The 16936-nt window shown below is 55.4% G+C and overlaps 1 protein-coding gene across 32 annotated transcripts in view; it reads right to left on the reverse strand.

Moving 5' to 3' along the window:
* Nucleotides 1–7788: 7788 nt before the first annotated feature.
* The window catches only part of TENM4 (teneurin transmembrane protein 4), a 2118216-nt gene continuing 2109068 nt past the window's right edge, over nt 7789–16936 (reverse strand). For all 32 annotated transcript variants that reach the window (XM_051821885.2, XM_051821866.2, XM_051821785.2 and 29 more), the window contains 2 exons: nt 16185–16327; nt 7789–13078 (listed from right to left, as the gene is read on the reverse strand). In XM_051821885.2, the coding sequence (XP_051677845.2) occupies nt 12320–13078; nt 16185–16327 (902 nt within the window). In that variant the 3' untranslated portion in view covers nt 7789–12319. The remainder of the gene's footprint in view (nt 13079–16184; nt 16328–16936) is intronic.

Here is a 16936-nt window from a genome sequence, read left to right on the forward strand (position 1 = left end):
TTTCTCTCTGTCTCTCTCTCTCACTGTCCACTCTGCCTGTCAAAAAAAAAAAAAATTGTCACTTGCGATGCTGGCATCCCATATCAGAGTGCTCGTTTGAGTCCCAACTGCTCTGCTTCTGACCCAGCTCCCTGCTGATGTGCCTGGGAAAGCAGCAGAAGACAGCCCAATGCTCAGACCCCTGCACCTACGTGAGAGACCCAGATGGAGTTCTTGGCTCTTGGCTCTGTCCTGGCCCTGTCCTGGCCCAGCCCTGGCTGTTGTGGCCATTTGGGAAGTGAACCAGCAGATGAAAGATCTCTATTTCTTTGTGTCACTTTGCTTTTAAAATAAATAAATAACTCTTTAAACAAATGAAACAAAGAGAAGAAAAGTGCTGGGCTTACAGTTGGCCTCCAGTCCACACTGACTGCCACCTGAAACTTGCCTTGCTCTGAGAATGATTTAATCCACCTGTAGAAACGCGCTTCAGGAAGCTACATAAAGGGCCTAGTGTAGTCGACTGGCATAAGGGATGGCTCTCAAGAAAACAGCAGCTCCTGCTGCTCCTCCTCGTTCCTGTTTGATCAGTCCTGACTGAAGACGCCTAAGCTAAGTCTCCAAACTCCACGAGTCACAGGTATGGTCTTGCCCACTCTCACCCAAACCCCAGGCTCAACAGCAGCCCCTGCAGTTGTCTGCGTGGTCCTGGGGTCAGCATGTTGCTCACTGAAGGATTCTCCTCACAGTGGCCCACGGAGGGGAAGGCTCTGAGGCCGGGGCAGGCGTCCGGTACAGCGGCTGAGACGCTGCTTGGATGCCCGCATCCTATATCAGAGCGCCCTGGTTCAAGTCCCCACTCCACGTCCAGTCCAGCTCCCTGCTAATGTGCACCCTGGGAGGTAGCAGCTCAAATACTCGGGTCGCTGTCCCCTGTGTGGGAGACCTGGGTGGAGATCTGGGCTCCTAGTCTCAGCCTGGCCCAGTTCAGGCTGTCGCAGCCACTTTAGGGTAAACCAGCAGATGGACATGGACATGCTTACTCTCTCTTTCTGCCTTTTAAGTAAAATAAAAATGTTAAAATGAGACAGAGGAGGAAGGGACCTCCAGAGCTAATTTTTTTCCATTTCCTTTTTGGGCATGTGCTGCTTTTGGAGCATCTTGTACGTATCACTGCTCAACTTTGGGACGCACTTCTGGTCAAAATGGTCCCTGGATGAAGTGCAGTGAGCAGGTCAGGGGATTACTGTCTGAGAGGACAGTAATCTCACCCATACTTGCCTGCAAGTGCCTGGAGACCAGGGAGAGTGTGACAGCTGACCACTAGGTGGTGCTATTAACATGAAGAAATCACTAGGGTTCAAGTGCATCTTCTGCCTGGGAGCAGATAATCCTTCATCTGGAGAAAATACATTTTGGGTGAAATGGAGACAGAAAGGAGAATGTGCACAGTGCATGTGCAAAAATCTGCCACGAAACCAGCAGAGAAGGTGGAAAAGTCAAGTCTACTGGCCTGTCTGGCCTCTGTGCCCCTGTCCAGTCCTGGTTGCTGAGGCCCCTGCTCTGCCACACCCACTCCATGTACCGGCTACCTGCAGGGCACCTCGGGGCCCTTTACCTACATGCTGCACCTGGAATGCCCTTCCACATCCCTTTTCCTTTTAAAACCATTCATACTTGCTCAATTTTTATTTATTTGAAAGGCAGAGAGAGAGAGAAGGAGGGAAAGAGACAGAGATCAATCCATTTTCTACCTGCTGGTTAACTCCCTAAATGCTGGCAAAATCCAGGGTTAGGCCAGTCCAAAGCCAGGAGCCAGGAACTCCACCTGGGTCTCCCATGTGGGTATCAGGGACTCAGATTCTTGGGCCCTCACCTGCTGCTTCCAGGGTGTGCATTAACAGGAAGCTGGATTAGAAGTGCAGCTTGGAGTTGCGTCCAGATGCTCTGATATGGGATGCAGGCATCACAAGCGATTCTTAACTGTGGTACTGAAGATCTGATTTCCTTCTCTTAAGGCTCAGTTGAAGTGGTGCCTCGCCCCAGAAGCCTCCTGATCCTCCCTCCCCAGGCAGAACTGGCTGCGTGAGCTTCTTTGGTATCCACAGTCCCTGTACCTCCCCCTCTCAAAGGTCTTTGTCACTTAGGTGGACTTAGGCCTTAAGTACTGGGTGAGGATTTCCTGGTTTGGCTTTGGAGGGCAGACCTCAGCTGCCTCTATGCAGTCCCAACCCAAACTATGTGGAAGGGCTACCCAGTCCCACTCTTCTGGGGCTCCAGGACCCTGCAGGGCCTTGAGAGTGCCTAAGAATGCGGACAGTTTGTCCACATTGGGTAAGCAGTATGGACGGGTGTATACTGGCTACATCACTTGCACAGCTCAGTGCAAAATAAAAACACAGGAGCCCTCCCTCAGAAATGAAGATTTGGGGGACTGGCACTGTGGCACGGAGGGTTAAACTGCTGCCTAGGGTGCCAGCATCCCACATGGGCATCGGTTCAATTCCCAGCTGCTCCACTCCTGAGCAGCTCCCTGCTAAAGAGCCTGGGAAAGCAGCCGAAAATGGCCTAAGTGCTTGGGTGCCTGCACTCATGTGGGAGACCCGGAGGAAGCTTCTGGCTCCTGGCTTTGGCCTGGTTCAGCTCCGACCATTGTGGCCATTTGGGGGAGTGAACTAGCAGATGGAAGACCTCTCTCTGTCTCTTCCTTTCTCTCTTTCAAATAAAATAAATATATTTTTTTAAAAAAAGCGAAGGCTTTTGAGACGGTGGCAGCACAGCAAGGCCTTTCTGAGCACAGGGTCTGGGCGACAGCACAGGTGACGGCACCCAAAGACCCAGCTCTGAGTCTGCAATTGAGTGGTCTCAGGTGAACCTCGCTTCTGTCGATGGGACTTCCTGCCTGCTGGGAGGTGTTCTCCAGCCTCAGACTTCTCAGTGTGTGCAGCCCTTACATCACAAATTCTCCTACTTCTTAGCTAGAAAACTTAAGATAAAAGCATTGAACTTGGAGTTAGGGAAACCAGGATCCAAGTTTTGACTCCATCACTTCCTAGCACAGCCACGAACATCTCCAGGGCTTACACAGCTCATGAAGCCTACCACGAAAACTGCAGCATCAAATAAGATCTAGAGCCTACACCTACTGTGTCTACTGAGCTCTCCCCACTGAGCCACACTGCCTGTTCTTGGAAAGAACTCATCAGAGTGAACAGGTGCAGACGTGGGACGGTGTTCACCTAGCGAGGATGGCCACAGGTGGGGACACCCAGCGAGCACCTCCTGAGTGCTCCGTGGGCTTCAGCTGCATCAGGGGAGCCAGGCAAGGCGAGGGGCAGAATCTCCCAGACCCTGGAGAAGCTCACAGAATCCCCATGTGCGAGATGCATTCAATACACTTGTACCAAGACTGCCTGTCGGGAGGGTCACCATGAATAATCAAGTACCGCTTTGCAAATTAACGACTCGGATTAGAGCACACTGCACATCCTCCCTGGAGCCTGGTCACCCTCCCTCACTTGCACGGGGGAGCGGGCAGAAGGAGGTGGCTTTCCTGCTGGCTGGGACGGTACATAAAGCCCAGCTGCACTACACCAGCTCCAGGCACACCCTAGATGGTGGGTCCTGCCTGGGAACATGGAACATCTCGGGTTTTGCTGTGTGAAAAGGTGAGACACGCTAGATGGGAGTGCAGTGAAATTTTTGCTTCCTGCTCACCCAACCCACCTCTCCCAGGAAACGCCCCCCACCCAGGTCTGCTTCTCCCCACCCCGGCTCTCCTTCCTTGACACTGCAGAAAGGGGCTTTTGCCGGGCCCACTTTCCCAGCACTTGGGCACCCGCCTGCCCCAACCTGGCTCGAGTCACTGAGTGTCTACTCAGACTCACAGGTTGCTCATGCTGGGGTGCATGAGGTGCCTTAGTCACAGCAGGGGCTAGGCACTGGAGCTGAGGCTGCTCCTGCTAAAACAGGGTCATAGCGATGGGCCAGGGCTAAGCCTCAGTCCTCAGAGCCTGGCTCTTCCCACAATGACATCCATGCCAGCCAGTGGTGGACACCAGGGCATCAACTTCCCAGCTCACCCACCAGGTTGGCAGCCTTGTCTTGCTTGCCCCTCTACCCAGATAGGCTCAGATACCTCCCCTCAGGGCCTGGCCTGACTCTGGACATGATGGGATTCTGCACTACCCAGTTTACGTCATCACACACAGGCTGTGGTGCTCGCCTTGCTTCTGCTATAGAACTGACAACAGCCTGTGCCCTGGACTGGGCCCAGGCTTCTGATGCCTTTGACACCAGACATGGGCCTCCTCTCCACCAAGCCTGGATGCCGAACCTTCTGGAATTGTGAATAGACCATGTCCCTACCATCACCGAGTCTCTTCTGAACCGCTCTCAACTCTGATGAGGTGGTGATGATTCTAAGGGTCTTGGGCTACATCTTTAGATCCAGGGTTGCTTGGGGCAGCTGCGCTCCACACCATACATGGTTGCTGATCAAGCGGACTCATCAAGGGCCTGGCTACAGCATGCACTCACTCCAGCCTCATCCACACTTTCTTCCCAGCCACTCATTCATATTCAAAGCACCTGCAACTGATCTTTATTGGGAGGAAGGTCAAAGCTTCTCCTGGGACTCTTCTGACCTCTGCCAATCCCGGCCCGTCCCAGGGCCGTCCGGGGGGATGGGCGCATTTTGAAAGCTCTACATACAATGTCTGCTACTGACTTGCAGGGGGAAGGAAGGGGCTTTTTTTTAAAAAAAAATTTAAGATCTTTATTTATTTGAAAGGGAGAGAGGCAGAGCCAGAGAGAGAGAAAGAGGTCTTCCATCTAATGGTTCACTCTCCAAATGACCACAACGGCCAGAACTGACCTGATCCGAAGCCAGGAGCCAAGAGTCAGGAGCCTCCTCCTGGTCTCCCATACGGGTGCAGGGGCCCAAGGACTTGAGCCATCCTCTACTGCCTTCCCAGGCCATAGCAGAGAGCTGGATCAGAAGTGGAGCAGTCAGGACTCGAACTGGCACCCCCCGTGCTGCAGACTGGGGCTTTAACTGGCTGTGCCACAGTGCCCACCCCATGGAAGGGGCTTCTGTTCTTCTCAATGGGGTTAAGCCTGCCCAGATACCCGTGTCTCTCCCCGGATGTGTGCTGCTTTCTGGAAGGGATGAGGAACACAGCTCCTGCTGCCCGGAGGATGGTGCAAGGTGGAAGGCTGGGGGCTGGAGCAGCCCACGCTGCGGAATCCCGACTCGAGACATCAGCAGTGGGCTATACCCTCGGGAAGGGAGGGTGTTTCCCACAGGTGGACAGATTTCCAGTGTGGGCTTTGGAAGAAGAAACTTTCAGAGACAGATCTGTGCTGACTGAGACCGGCATCGGGTGGGACTGAGTGGAGAGTCTAGGAGCTGGTAACAGGCCGGCACTGTGGCGCAGTGGGCTAAGCCTTCGCCTGTGGTGCTGCCATTGTGTATGGGCACTGGTTCGTGTCGCAGCTGCTCCTTTTCTCATCCAGTCCTCTGCTATGGCCTGGAAAAGCAGTGGAAAATGGTCCAGGTGCCTGGGCCCCTGCACCCACGAGGGTAGACCTAGAAGAAGCTTCTGGCTTTGGATCGGCCCAACTCCAGCTCCGGCAGAGTGAACCAGTAGATGAAAGACCGGCCTCCCCACCCCCAGTCTGTCTCTGCCTGTAACTCTGCCTCTTTAATAAAATCTTAAACAAGAGTTAGCACACACATACACACTACATGCTTCTCTGGGAGTGAGAAAAGACACGCTGGTACTCATGGTTAACGTCCTTTCCTTTAGATGTGTTGGCCTTGGCCTGACGGACCGGAAGTCAGAGCCACACACAGCCTGGAGGGTGGGCTCCAGCGGGAGGTGAGGCCCCCCAACCCGGGGGTATGCTGAGAAGGAGCTGGCCCAGCTCTCCACCCCTGCCCCCTCCCCCAGGCCGTGCCCCTAGGTGTGAGAGCCTCAGGCACACCTGGCGGCAGGGGCTGACTGCCTCTCGGCCCACCGTGGGGCACGCAGGGAGGAAGGGCACGGGAGGCGGGCAGGGCCCAGTGCGCCTGCTCCCTGGGTGGCAGGTTTCTCCAGTTAAGGGCGTCTGAAGCGCCCGGCTAAGTAGCTTATTCTGCACTCAGATTGAAGGAGCCTGTTAGCAGTGGCCGAGCTGATGGGGCACCAGCAGCACCTGGGAAGCCGTTAGAGCTGCAGATCATGAAACACACCCTGTGCCTACTAATTTGGAGCTCCTGGGGTCGGGCCCTGCAGTCTGTTTTTTTTTTTTTTTTTTTTTTTAAAGACTCATTTTTTATTTAATTGAAAGAGGGAGAGAGAGAGAGAATCTTCCATCCACTGGTTCACTTCTCAAATGGCCATAACAGCAGGGGCTGTGCCAGGCAGTTGCTTCTTCTGTGTCTCCCACATGGGTGGCAGGGACCCACATACTTGGGCCATCCTCTGCTGCTTTCCCAGATGTATTAGTAGGGAGCTGGATCAGAAGTGGAGCAGCTGCGACCTGAACCGGCGCCCATATGCGATGCCGGTGTTGCAGGCAGAGGCCTTACCAGCTACACCACAGCGCCGGCTCCCAGTCTGGGTTTTAGTAAGCCCTTTGGTGATTGTGACGCGGGCTACAACTTGAGGGTTGCTGGGGTGGTGTGAAGAGCACTGGACTTTGCAGGCTGGAGGGGTGAGGTGGGTGGGCAGGGCTGGGAATGGGGAGAGGCAGGAGGGGCCGCTTGTGTGGGTTCGGTGCCTGCAGTGTCTGAACCACGAGCTCCCCTGCACCCTCTCTTAGAGGTGACCAGGGCTGCGCCCAGGAAGTGTATTACCTCCCTTGTAGATGGAAGACCCCTGGCTTTGGTGGGCCGAGTGGCATCTGGAAGATCACACAGGATGTGCTAGCATCAAATTCTGCATCCAATTCGGCTTGACCCCCAAAGCATGGTTTTAGTTTCTTTTTCCCCCACCACTGCCGGTGCCCCACCCCTGGGCAGCCAGGCCTGGAGCCACCCCCCCCCCCCCCGCCGCCATGTCCCCCCATGGCCAAGGTGGAAGGGATGGGGCCTGCTGGCGCCTCAGTCCTGAAGCTAAGGAAGGGAACGAGCTTTCTATTCTTACTCCTGTCTTAAAAGGCAAGTAATTGAATTTTCATAAGGTTCGCCATCACACCTGGGAGCCGGGCTTGGCAAATGTGCTTTCCTGGGAGACCAGCTGTCGCCCCTGACTCCTAGCTGCCAGGTTAAATGTGAGGTTAAGTGAGAAGAGAAGGATGAAAAATTACCTGCATGGTGTGATTGCAACCGCCTGAGTTGAAAAAAAAATAAAGGCCATGAACAATACATGGGGAAGAAAACCCAATGCTAAAAGCATTTTCTTCCTTCCTTTTTTTTCCCTCATAAGCTGTAGGCTGGAGACGCATGCGTTTATTTTTAGAGTGTGACCAGTTGTACCCCTTGTGGAAGGCACTGGCATTGGGATGACCCTGAGGGCCTCACTCTCTCGCCCCTTGGAGTCTGTCTCTGAGGCCAGGGCGGACAGCAGCAGGGACAGGCTGAGGCCTGGGGAAGCCACGCAGCAGTAGCGTGCTGACGTCACTGGTGCTCTGATACTTATCCAGCCGCAAGGTTGGGCCTCTGGGTCCTCATGGCCCTCTGGAATCCCTCCCCAGGACAGTTGGGGGCTTCGGACAGAGTTGTCTGCCATGCTGTTAGCCAGCACCAGGAAGTGCACACCCTGGCGAGAGCTCCGGCTGGGACAGGCCAGAGGAAACCATCCAGAACAAAGCGCACCAGACACCTTTAAACACAAAATATTCTTTTATTTGTCAACGAAGGCTACACGGGGTCACTTCTGGTTTTGTTTGTTTTTCTAGAAGGTATCTACATCTGTATGTATTTACAGCCTTGTTGGTATTTACACAGTCAAGAATACAGTGTTAGAAACACAAAAGTGTTGAGAAAAAAAACTTCTCAAAATTAGTTCCAGACTTCAGGAAAACGATTTCCACGTGGTAAGGCCGGAGTCTCCAGGGTGGCTCACCCAGAGGCAGCTCGGTGCAAAGTCCTCTCGCCCGAGCCGCGGGCTCTGAAGTCCTCAGGACAACGGGCAGATGTGGACACGTGGGATTCTGGCGCTGGGTGAATCCAGGGCCACGGGGCACCGCCAGGCACCTGCCACTCAGCTTCTGCCAGGGGGAGCTGCACCTGCGCAGGCTCACTCCTCCCTCAGCAGTTTGCCTAGAAGAAATCACATTGTGTTGGGGACCAGGAGGTCGCCCGGTCTCATGCCTTTGGCATTCTGCAAGGATCAAGAAATGCAAACTGGCCCCACCCAGGCCTCTCCCACTGGGATCTTCCACATTCCTAACGCAACTGAAGAGCTCCCCATCGGCAGTCCGGGGCACGAGGCTGGTTTCAGAATGTAAAGGTTGGAGAGGATCAAGGGTCTGGTCTCTCCGTCACCTGAGCAATGAGTCTTTAAAATGAGTTTGTTGTTTTTGGAAGGTTAAATGCAAGGGCCCCGGATGCAAAGTTCTTTTTTTTTTTTTTAAATCCCCTCCCCTCCAATAAAATATAGACAAGTGTATAAATCTGGCTGGGAATGAGGTGCCTGCAACGTAAGGAGGGCATTTAGTCCCAGTGAGGAGAGACAGAGCGGCTTCTCTCTGGGACCCCTCAGGAGGTGGGTCTTTGACCAGGACCAGGAGCCACCTCCAGGACTAGTGGCTGCTGGGAGGAATGAAGAATCGACTTGGCCTTGGGCACTGGGTGATCAACCCCCAAAGCCGGGGCCCCTGCTGAGGGCCAGCAGGCTCACGTGCTGGCTGCTGGCCGCAGGCACAAGGCTGCAGACGGAACGCTGCATTCCACTGCTTCACACTGCAAGCCTTCTCTTTGCATAAAGGAAATCCCTGCCATCTAGAAAGGTGATTCTTGAAAGTCACAGCTGCAAAGGTCCTTTTTATTTTAAAACAAATTTCGATTCTTTGTCGTGCACTCATAAAACACCAGCCCCACGCCATGCAGAGGACTGGAAGCACACACACCTCCCGGCCATTCTCAGCCACTGGACACTTGCTCCCTGAGGGACTGCTCCGAATCCTCCCTCTCCAAGAGGAAGTCAGGCACTGGTGCGGTCCTTGGCGTAGTGCTCAGCGAGCAATTCCGAGACCAGGGTCAGAGGCTGACCAGGCGCGACTTCCGGCTCCCCTCCCTTCTGTTGTCATCGCTCTGCCCTCCAGGGAGAGCAGAGGAAAGCTCATGCTATAGAAACCGAAGTTGAGGACCACCCAAGTCCTAAGGTGGCGGAGGGGCTGGGGACTGGGGCATGACTGGTAGCTGTGGAGGGTGGGCAAGAAGGCAGAAATTGCCCTAAAATAAATCTCTTTCTAGGGTCAGAAGGCAATGTGCTGCAGAAGCATGACCCCGGGCCAGTGTGGGAGGGAGGGCTGGCCACTCCAACGAGGGCACAGGTTCAGTTTGGGGGGTGCCAAAAGGACAGGTGCCATCAGGGATGGGATTTGATGCTGGGAGTCCACTAAAGAGGCAAAGGGGACTCCGGCTTCTGCCTTCCAACTCACCTTCGTGGGATTGGGACTGCTGGTCTCAGTAGGAGGCCAGGCTGCGAGGGCAGGGCCTGTGTTACCTCCCAGCACAAATGGAAAACAACTCAAAAGGATCAGAGTCAGAGCAGCTGCAATACAACAGCACCAAGGTGAAACCAAGGTGCATGGTGCTGCCCGCCCCCGCACTGAGATCCTTTCTCTAAGGCTTGGGTGTGCTTGAACTTCTGCCCCCTCCACCCCCGTACCTGGGCCTCCTTGGTGGTCTGTAGCCCAGGGAAAACGGAAGATCATTCCTGATGTTCAATCTTGTCTATGTTTTTGATCCTTAGCAGATCACACTATTCCTGTGGGGACCGGGGCCGGAGGGGCTGGGGGGAGGGGTAGCGAGATGGTTCCCCTGACCACGTGCTTTGACCTTCAAGCAGACACCCCCATCTGGTCTTGACCTATGGCAGGTGGCCAGGATGAGGCTGATCAACTGGGCCAATAGGCAGAAGGAGGCCTTTGCCCAGGGGTGCTGCACATATCAAGAGTACATCTTGTGAAGCCCAAGTCTCTTTTGGATTAAAAAAAATAACAACTTGGGTTTTTTAGGCCAGACTGTTTTCCATGGCATCCAGGAGCGGTCCAGCCAGACGGGAGCACCATCGCCAGCTCATGCCGTGCACGGTGGGGCCCGAGGGTCACTGTGTCTGACCCCGCGTAGCTCTGGCTCCAGAGGCCACGGGCAACCAGTGGACACACAGGCCAAGGCACACTGTTGCGGCAGTGTGACTTTTTTTCTGGAAACAGGAAGAGCACTTAGCGAAACACATCCTCTAATCCCAGTGGGATGACGTAAGGCGAAATCTCCTCTCCCCCAGGAGCTCTGGATGCCTCCCTCTGCCAGGCAGAACCCAGCCTGCACGCTGCTCCGATTCTCACGCACTGAGAGACCTGCTCGGTTTCATTAACTCGTGTAATATTCTGAAGACTCCGTGAATAAGGCTATAAAGGTGCCATGAGCTTATCAGTCCAACAAGGTTTCCACGGGGAATAGCTCAGACTCAGAATTCATTTTCCACACTTAATGTAAATGTAACCCATAAAAGTTCCATTTTCTAAGAAGCCCAACTCCAAAGGAAGCATTTGGCTCCCTGTCCTGTCTCCCAGAGCCTCCTGTGAGCGGTGATGACCACGGTCAGCAGGTGGATGACCCTGGATTGGGATCCTCTCACTGGGAGCTCCTCGCTCTTGCTGTGGCTCTCCCTTGCCCCCAAGGCTTCCCTGGCCTGGCCTGCTGATGTGGCCATGCCCTCCGGTGTGGGCTGGACCTGCTTCCCGGTGACACATGCAGAAGCAGGGCAGGCCTGACCTGCTGGGTCTCCGGGAGTGTCAGCCTCAGTGGCCATTCTGACCCTGCTGGGGTTGTATGATACTGCCAGGCCGCCCCACGTCAGCTCTCTCTTCCTTTCTCCTGAGCCTTTTGGAAATGCAGGCTGGGTTTCTCCTTTAGGGAAGCTGTTCAGAGGAGCTTCACAGGAGGGGCGCCCTGAAGAGCCCCTCCGCTGCCCCCAGCTCTGCAGCTGCAGGCACAGGCGAGGCCCTGGGGACTTCAGGAACTGCTCAGAAGGGTGCTTGGCTCACACCTTCCTCTCTTTGGCTGACTTGTCGTCTTAAGCATCTTTCCCGAATCAAAGGCCGCCGAGCACCTCTCTCCACACTCCCATGTCTCAGCGGTGGCCCCTGAGCAGTGGAGGGAGATACCCAAGGTCAAGGGGACGGGGCTTCCCCTGGGAAGGCAGGCGGTACCCTTGCCACCACTGCCATCCTCTGCCGCGGCGCCCAGTGCTGCTCCCCACAGCTGGCTCTGGGAGAGAGGAGGAGGAGAACAGGGAACACGATGAAGGATCAAGCAATCACAGACATCTTGGATGCGTTCACCCCTTGGGGAGGACAGGGCTCCCGGCCCCAGGATGTTGTCACCCCACTCGTGGGGGCAGGGGTGGGGCAGGGGGAGGACCCCGGGAGACACTTTCTCTATCCCAGCAAGGGGGACAACGACACAGGTTTTGCAAAAGGGGCAGGGGTCTCACTGAGCATCGAAATAGGAAGCTTAGACAGGGGCCGGGGTCGGGGGGAGGGGGCGGGGGAGGAGCTTGAACAAAGTGCTGAACGACATCGTGAAACTCCCGGAGCAGGATGAAGCCGTCTGTGGTTCTCCGGAGGCACGGAGCACAGCGAGGACAGACCCACCACTGGTCCGCAGGAGCCTGGCTACGGAGCCTCCTCCCCTGGAGAGGGGGGTGCGTGCCAGCCCAGGAATCTCCGCACCCCTCACTCCTGCCCGATCGAAGCAGAAAGAGTCGCACAGGAGACAAGTTAGCACAGACACTCGTGTCTCACATCACACTGGGGACCTGGGGACAGACGAGGGACACCCCCCAGGAGATGCGTCTCAGAGAGGAGGAATGGACCCCAAACAACAAGGAAGAATCCTCGAGGGAAAAGGGAACGAAAGACAATAAAGTTTTCATTGTGATCACACTACAGAAAAAAATACCTTCTGTTCTTTGCAAAAAATGTGTGAAGGCCAAATCTGTGTTTTTCTTAAAAAAAAGCATGTTGCATGAATTACAATGCAACCAGTATCTTTTTTGTTTGTTTTCTGCACTTGTTAAAAAAATGATTTTTTTCTTTCGTTTTTAAAGTACAACACAGTCAGGTGTGTGGCCACAAAAGAGTAGCTGTCTTTGGCAAGAAGTCCAGGCCTCGGCCCTCTCTGTCACCTTCGGCCCATCTCGCTCTGTCTCATGAAGTGGATGTTGTTGGCGCTGTCCGACAGTTCTGGGTACTGCTCCACCGACAGCACGAAGAAGCCGTCGTAGCCTTGCACCCGCCCTGTGTTCAGCACCTGCTGCTTCTCCCCCTCGGTCCAGGCCCGCAGGCCTTCTTCCCCTTCCCGCAGTCTCTGCTGCTCACGAGCCCAGGCCTGGCGCACGGCCCTCTGCCGGGCCAGCTCCAGCACCCGCGCCTTCTCCTCGTCCAGCGTCGTCCCGTAGCGGGTGTTCAAGCACAGTGGCCCGTACTGCAGCTGGACGTCTGTGTACCGTCTAGTCCTGCCACTGAGCATCGTGTTGATCTGGGACACGGTCACGTTGACGCCGTTCTCCAGGGTCCGCCGCCCCCCACTCAGGCCCAGGATGGCCAGGTCGCCTTCGGAGGGCCCTGGTTTCACGAAATAGTGGGTGTCCACGCCATCGATGGTGAAGTGCAGGTTCTCCAGGTAGTGGGCGTTGTTCAAGATGGCGGCCACCCTCCGCCCATCCTCGTTGGCCACACTGATGATATCTGTGGTCACCTGGCCATCCTTCAAGGCAAACTTGACCCCCTTGCCGAAGACGGAGCCACCGGATGCAAACCTCTTGGTCTCTGGGGCCTGCTGGCAGCTGGTGATGGTGGAGCCATGGAGCTGGTCGAAGCGTTCTAAGGTGATGAAGGCCTTGAGCTGCTTCTGCACTTCACACTGCACCCCGAGGATAGACTGAGAGGGGAGGAGAGAGACAGAGTAAGGCAAAGGGGAAAAGGCCCCAACACGCAGCTTCAGTGGCTAGGTCAGGTCTACACCAGCAGCCCTACTGCCGACCACCAGCCTGCCCTTCAGACGCTGTCCAGGGAGCGTCTTACTGTGCCAGGTCCTTTTCTGAACTCTAGAGACACCAAAACGGATCCGACAGCGTCCTTGGGGCAGGGCGAGATAGATAGGACGGCGGGCATCAACCAGTGCTCTAGGAGAGCTAACAGCAGAGGCTCTCGCCCTCCTCATCTCATCTTCACAGTCACGTTACATGGCAGGTTCTAGCGTGACTCTGATCTTCTTTCTAAGGAAATGAAGGCTGAGAGAGTTTGGAGCCAGCCCACAGTCAAACGGCTGATAACAACAAGTGAGCATTCACACCCAGCTCAGTGTCCAGGGCTGGAGGAGCCGAAGCGGCTCGGCCTGAAGGCGGGGAGTGTGGGAAGTGAGGACAGGCTCGTGTGTGAGCTGGGATTGGAAGCATGGGTGGGACGATGCCAGAGGGAGCGATGGCAAGGAGTGCATTCTGGGCATGGAGGCACACTGAGACAAATGGTGGCGATTTCTACAAGGGGACCTTGAAAAGCCCAAGGCAAATGGTACAGATGGTTATGGAAAAGCTGTGCATGGATCTCAAAAAAATTGTTTTAGATAAATAAATGTATCTTAAAAATTCATTAATTCATTTGTTTGTTTTTTTGAAAGGCAGAGAGGGAAGGAGGGAGAATGAGTGAGGGAGAATGAGGGAGGGAGGGAGGAAGAGAGAGAGAGGGAGAGCAAAAGAGGAGACAAAGGAAAGGCACATGGAAGTAGAAGATAGTGTGGGGAGAGCTTTGGTGGAGGGAGAGACAGGGAGCCACCAGCACACAGAGTGGCAGAATCCCACGCTCCAGAGCTGGGGAGAGAGAGAGAGGGATAGCGGGGAGGGGGAGGAAGGGAGGAAGGGAGGGAGAGAGGGGAGAGAGGGGAGGAAGGGGAGGAAGGGGAGGAAGGGGAGAGAGGGGAGAGAGGGGAGAGAGGGGAGGGAGGGGGAGGGAGAGGGAGAGAGAGGGAGAGAGAGGGAGAGAGAGGGAGGGGGGGGAGAGAGAGAGAGAGAGAGAGAGAGAGAGAATCTTTTCATTTACTAGTTTACTCTCCAAATGCCCACACCAGGAGGGGCTGGGCTGGGCCAGGCCAGAAGCCAGGGTGTCCTGCACGGATGGCAGGGATCCAATGACTTGAGCCGTCGTCACCTGTTGCCTTCCACAGAGAGCAGCGGCAGGAAGCCGGAATCGGGAGCAGCACCCAGGCACCCTGACGCACGCACGCCGTGGTGTCCCAAGCAGTGATGAACTGCGATGCCAAACGTCCGTCCTGAAACTTACCTTCCAACTACCTCTCTGTGAACTTTCTGAACACCCTGTTCTGCTGCTCCCCGTGCGGCACGCATCTCAGTACACGAATTTCAAGGAGGGCCTCTGTCCCGCAGTGCTTTCTGGGGGACCCTCAGGCACCCCTGCTCTTGGCTGCTCTGGGGGATGGGGGTGGGGGGGCCTCCTAACCACCTGAGCTCAAGGACCAGGGAGTTCAGGAAGCCTCCAGGGCCTCATCAGCGACAGAGAGAAATGGCCTTAGGAACAGGCCTATCGGCTTCTTGCTGAAATTAAGTCCTCTTTATAATTAATAGAACCCTGTCTGTGAGCAATTATTTCCTAGAGTTTCACAAAAGCTGGAGTGCTCAACAACAAAGATCTCCGATGCTTGCCAAGGGCAGAAATCAATAATTCATTGACAGGCGAGGCTGGCAAACAGGCAGGCCTTGTCGGGCTGCGTGGGGTGCAGAAGGGAGCCTGGCTGGGGGTGGGGGTGGGGGTGGGGGAAGAAGAGCTGTGCTGTTGGAACCGCAGGCGCTGGCCCCAGAGAGGGCGGGGCCAGCCCTGAGCGCCAGAAAGAGGAGGGGCTGTGTGGCCGGGCAGGCTTGGGGTCTCCTTCTGCTCCTTTCCAGCTGAGAGACCCTGGTCTCCTGTTCTGTAAGGGGGAGGGCGGGGGAGGGGACAGACACCTACCTTACCAGCTGCCGGCTCTCCCTGCACCTGTGTGCTAGCCGGGTACCTCTGAGACCCAGAACTTACTTTCTTGGGGCTCGGCCCGTAGTGGAGGGAAAGGAAAGGCCACCGGAAGTAGAATACAGTGTGGGGAGAGCTCTGGAAAAAGCCAGGGAGCCACCAGCGCACAGAGTGGTGGAATCCGGTGCTCTAGAGCTGGGGGGAGGGAGGCAGCACGCTGAGGACTCTGGGATTCGGTCTGGAATGAGCGACACCAGCAGCGTGCCACCTGCTCTCCTCCTCAGTCTGCTGGCCCCGGCGCTGGGTTTCCTCAAAGTCCTGGCCTCTGCCTGATTCACTGCAGCCCAGGGCCTGGCCTGGAGTCGGCTCCTTGCACAGAATTTGTGAATGGAGTCAGGGCCGGAGGTGGGGAGAAATGAGCAAGGAACGCCTGAAGCGAGCAGGCGAGATGAGCTTGTTTGTAAGGACCTTTTCAGCTGTAAGATTCTGGTCTTTGAAACTTTGTCATAAAAGGAAGCTGAGAGAAAGTAACTTTTTTTTTTTTTTTTTTTTTTTTTTGAGCACCTACAGCAGGCCAGGTACAGGACTCAGCAGGATGATACAGACCAGACAACAGGGTTGGAAATCCCTGCTCTAGCCTTGCTATGTGACATGGGGAAGGCCTCAGGTGTTCAATCCGTGAAATGGGAACAGTAACACCAGGGGGATAGCTCGAGCTTTGTTATACAGAACATTTCACACAAGGCCAGGTGGCGCTCAGACAATGCTGCATTGGTATTTAGAACACACTTCTCACCTGGCACTTTTGTCTGGCTAGTGACAAAGGCTTATGGGTTTGGTGGAATGCCACAGAACAACACAGGCAACTCCTCAAGGCGGTTTGTGAAGAGCCACTGGGCATCTGTGGCACAGCCTCTGCAGGGCAGTGGAGGCCCACAGGGGTCTGGGTCCCTGGCCCAAGCCTCCCTGCAAAGCTGGTGGCGCCCCCTGCTGGAACATCAGAACGGGCACCCTTGGATAGGAAGTACCTTGCTGTTATCCCACTCCTGCGTTTTCATCTGAGTGTGGACGAGCTCGTAGGAGGGTTCCATGGCGTCGGTGTCCGGTGGGGGATAGCCGGGGATCACGTTGTGCAGCTGGAATCCGAAGGTGAGCAGCCAGCTGTTGACGTCTGGGCAGGAGAGAAGCAGAAAGACCGCCGTGGAGTAAGTGGCTCTCAGGTGTGACTTGTCCTGGGGAGCGGGCAGCCGGAGGCAGGCTGCAGTGGGAGGAGGACCCTGACAGCTGCTGGGGGGACCAGCACTTGGGACGATGGGTTCACAGTGTCAAAGCCGAGTGTGCCTCTGAGGCCCGGGACCCCCTCCCTCCTGCGGATATACCCAAGAGACAGGAATCTTAGGAGAACCTGGGTTTCCTGACTCCCCTTTCTGATTCCAACCCCGAGTCCTCCAGCCCAATATTGGGGTGGGGGCTGTTGATGTATGTAGGATCACCCATGACCCCTGACACCGACTCCCCACTTGCACCCTCATCATCAACAGGGGACTCTAGCAAAGCACAGCCGGCGCCAAAGGAGAGTTCTTACTGACTGACTTGACTTCTCTTTGGAAGCAAACTTCCCCAGGCTGGCGCTGTGGTGTAGTGGGTAAAGCTGCCACCTGTGACTCTGGCATCCCATATGGGCGCCGGTTCATGTTGTGGCTGCCCCACTTCCGATCCAGTAATGGTCTAGGAAAGCAGCAGCAGATGATCCAAGTGTGTGGACCCCTGCCACCCCCAC

Source organism: Oryctolagus cuniculus, chromosome 1 (assembly GCF_964237555.1).
Source record: "Oryctolagus cuniculus chromosome 1, mOryCun1.1, whole genome shotgun sequence".
NCBI classification, from domain to species: domain Eukaryota; kingdom Metazoa; phylum Chordata; class Mammalia; order Lagomorpha; family Leporidae; genus Oryctolagus; species Oryctolagus cuniculus.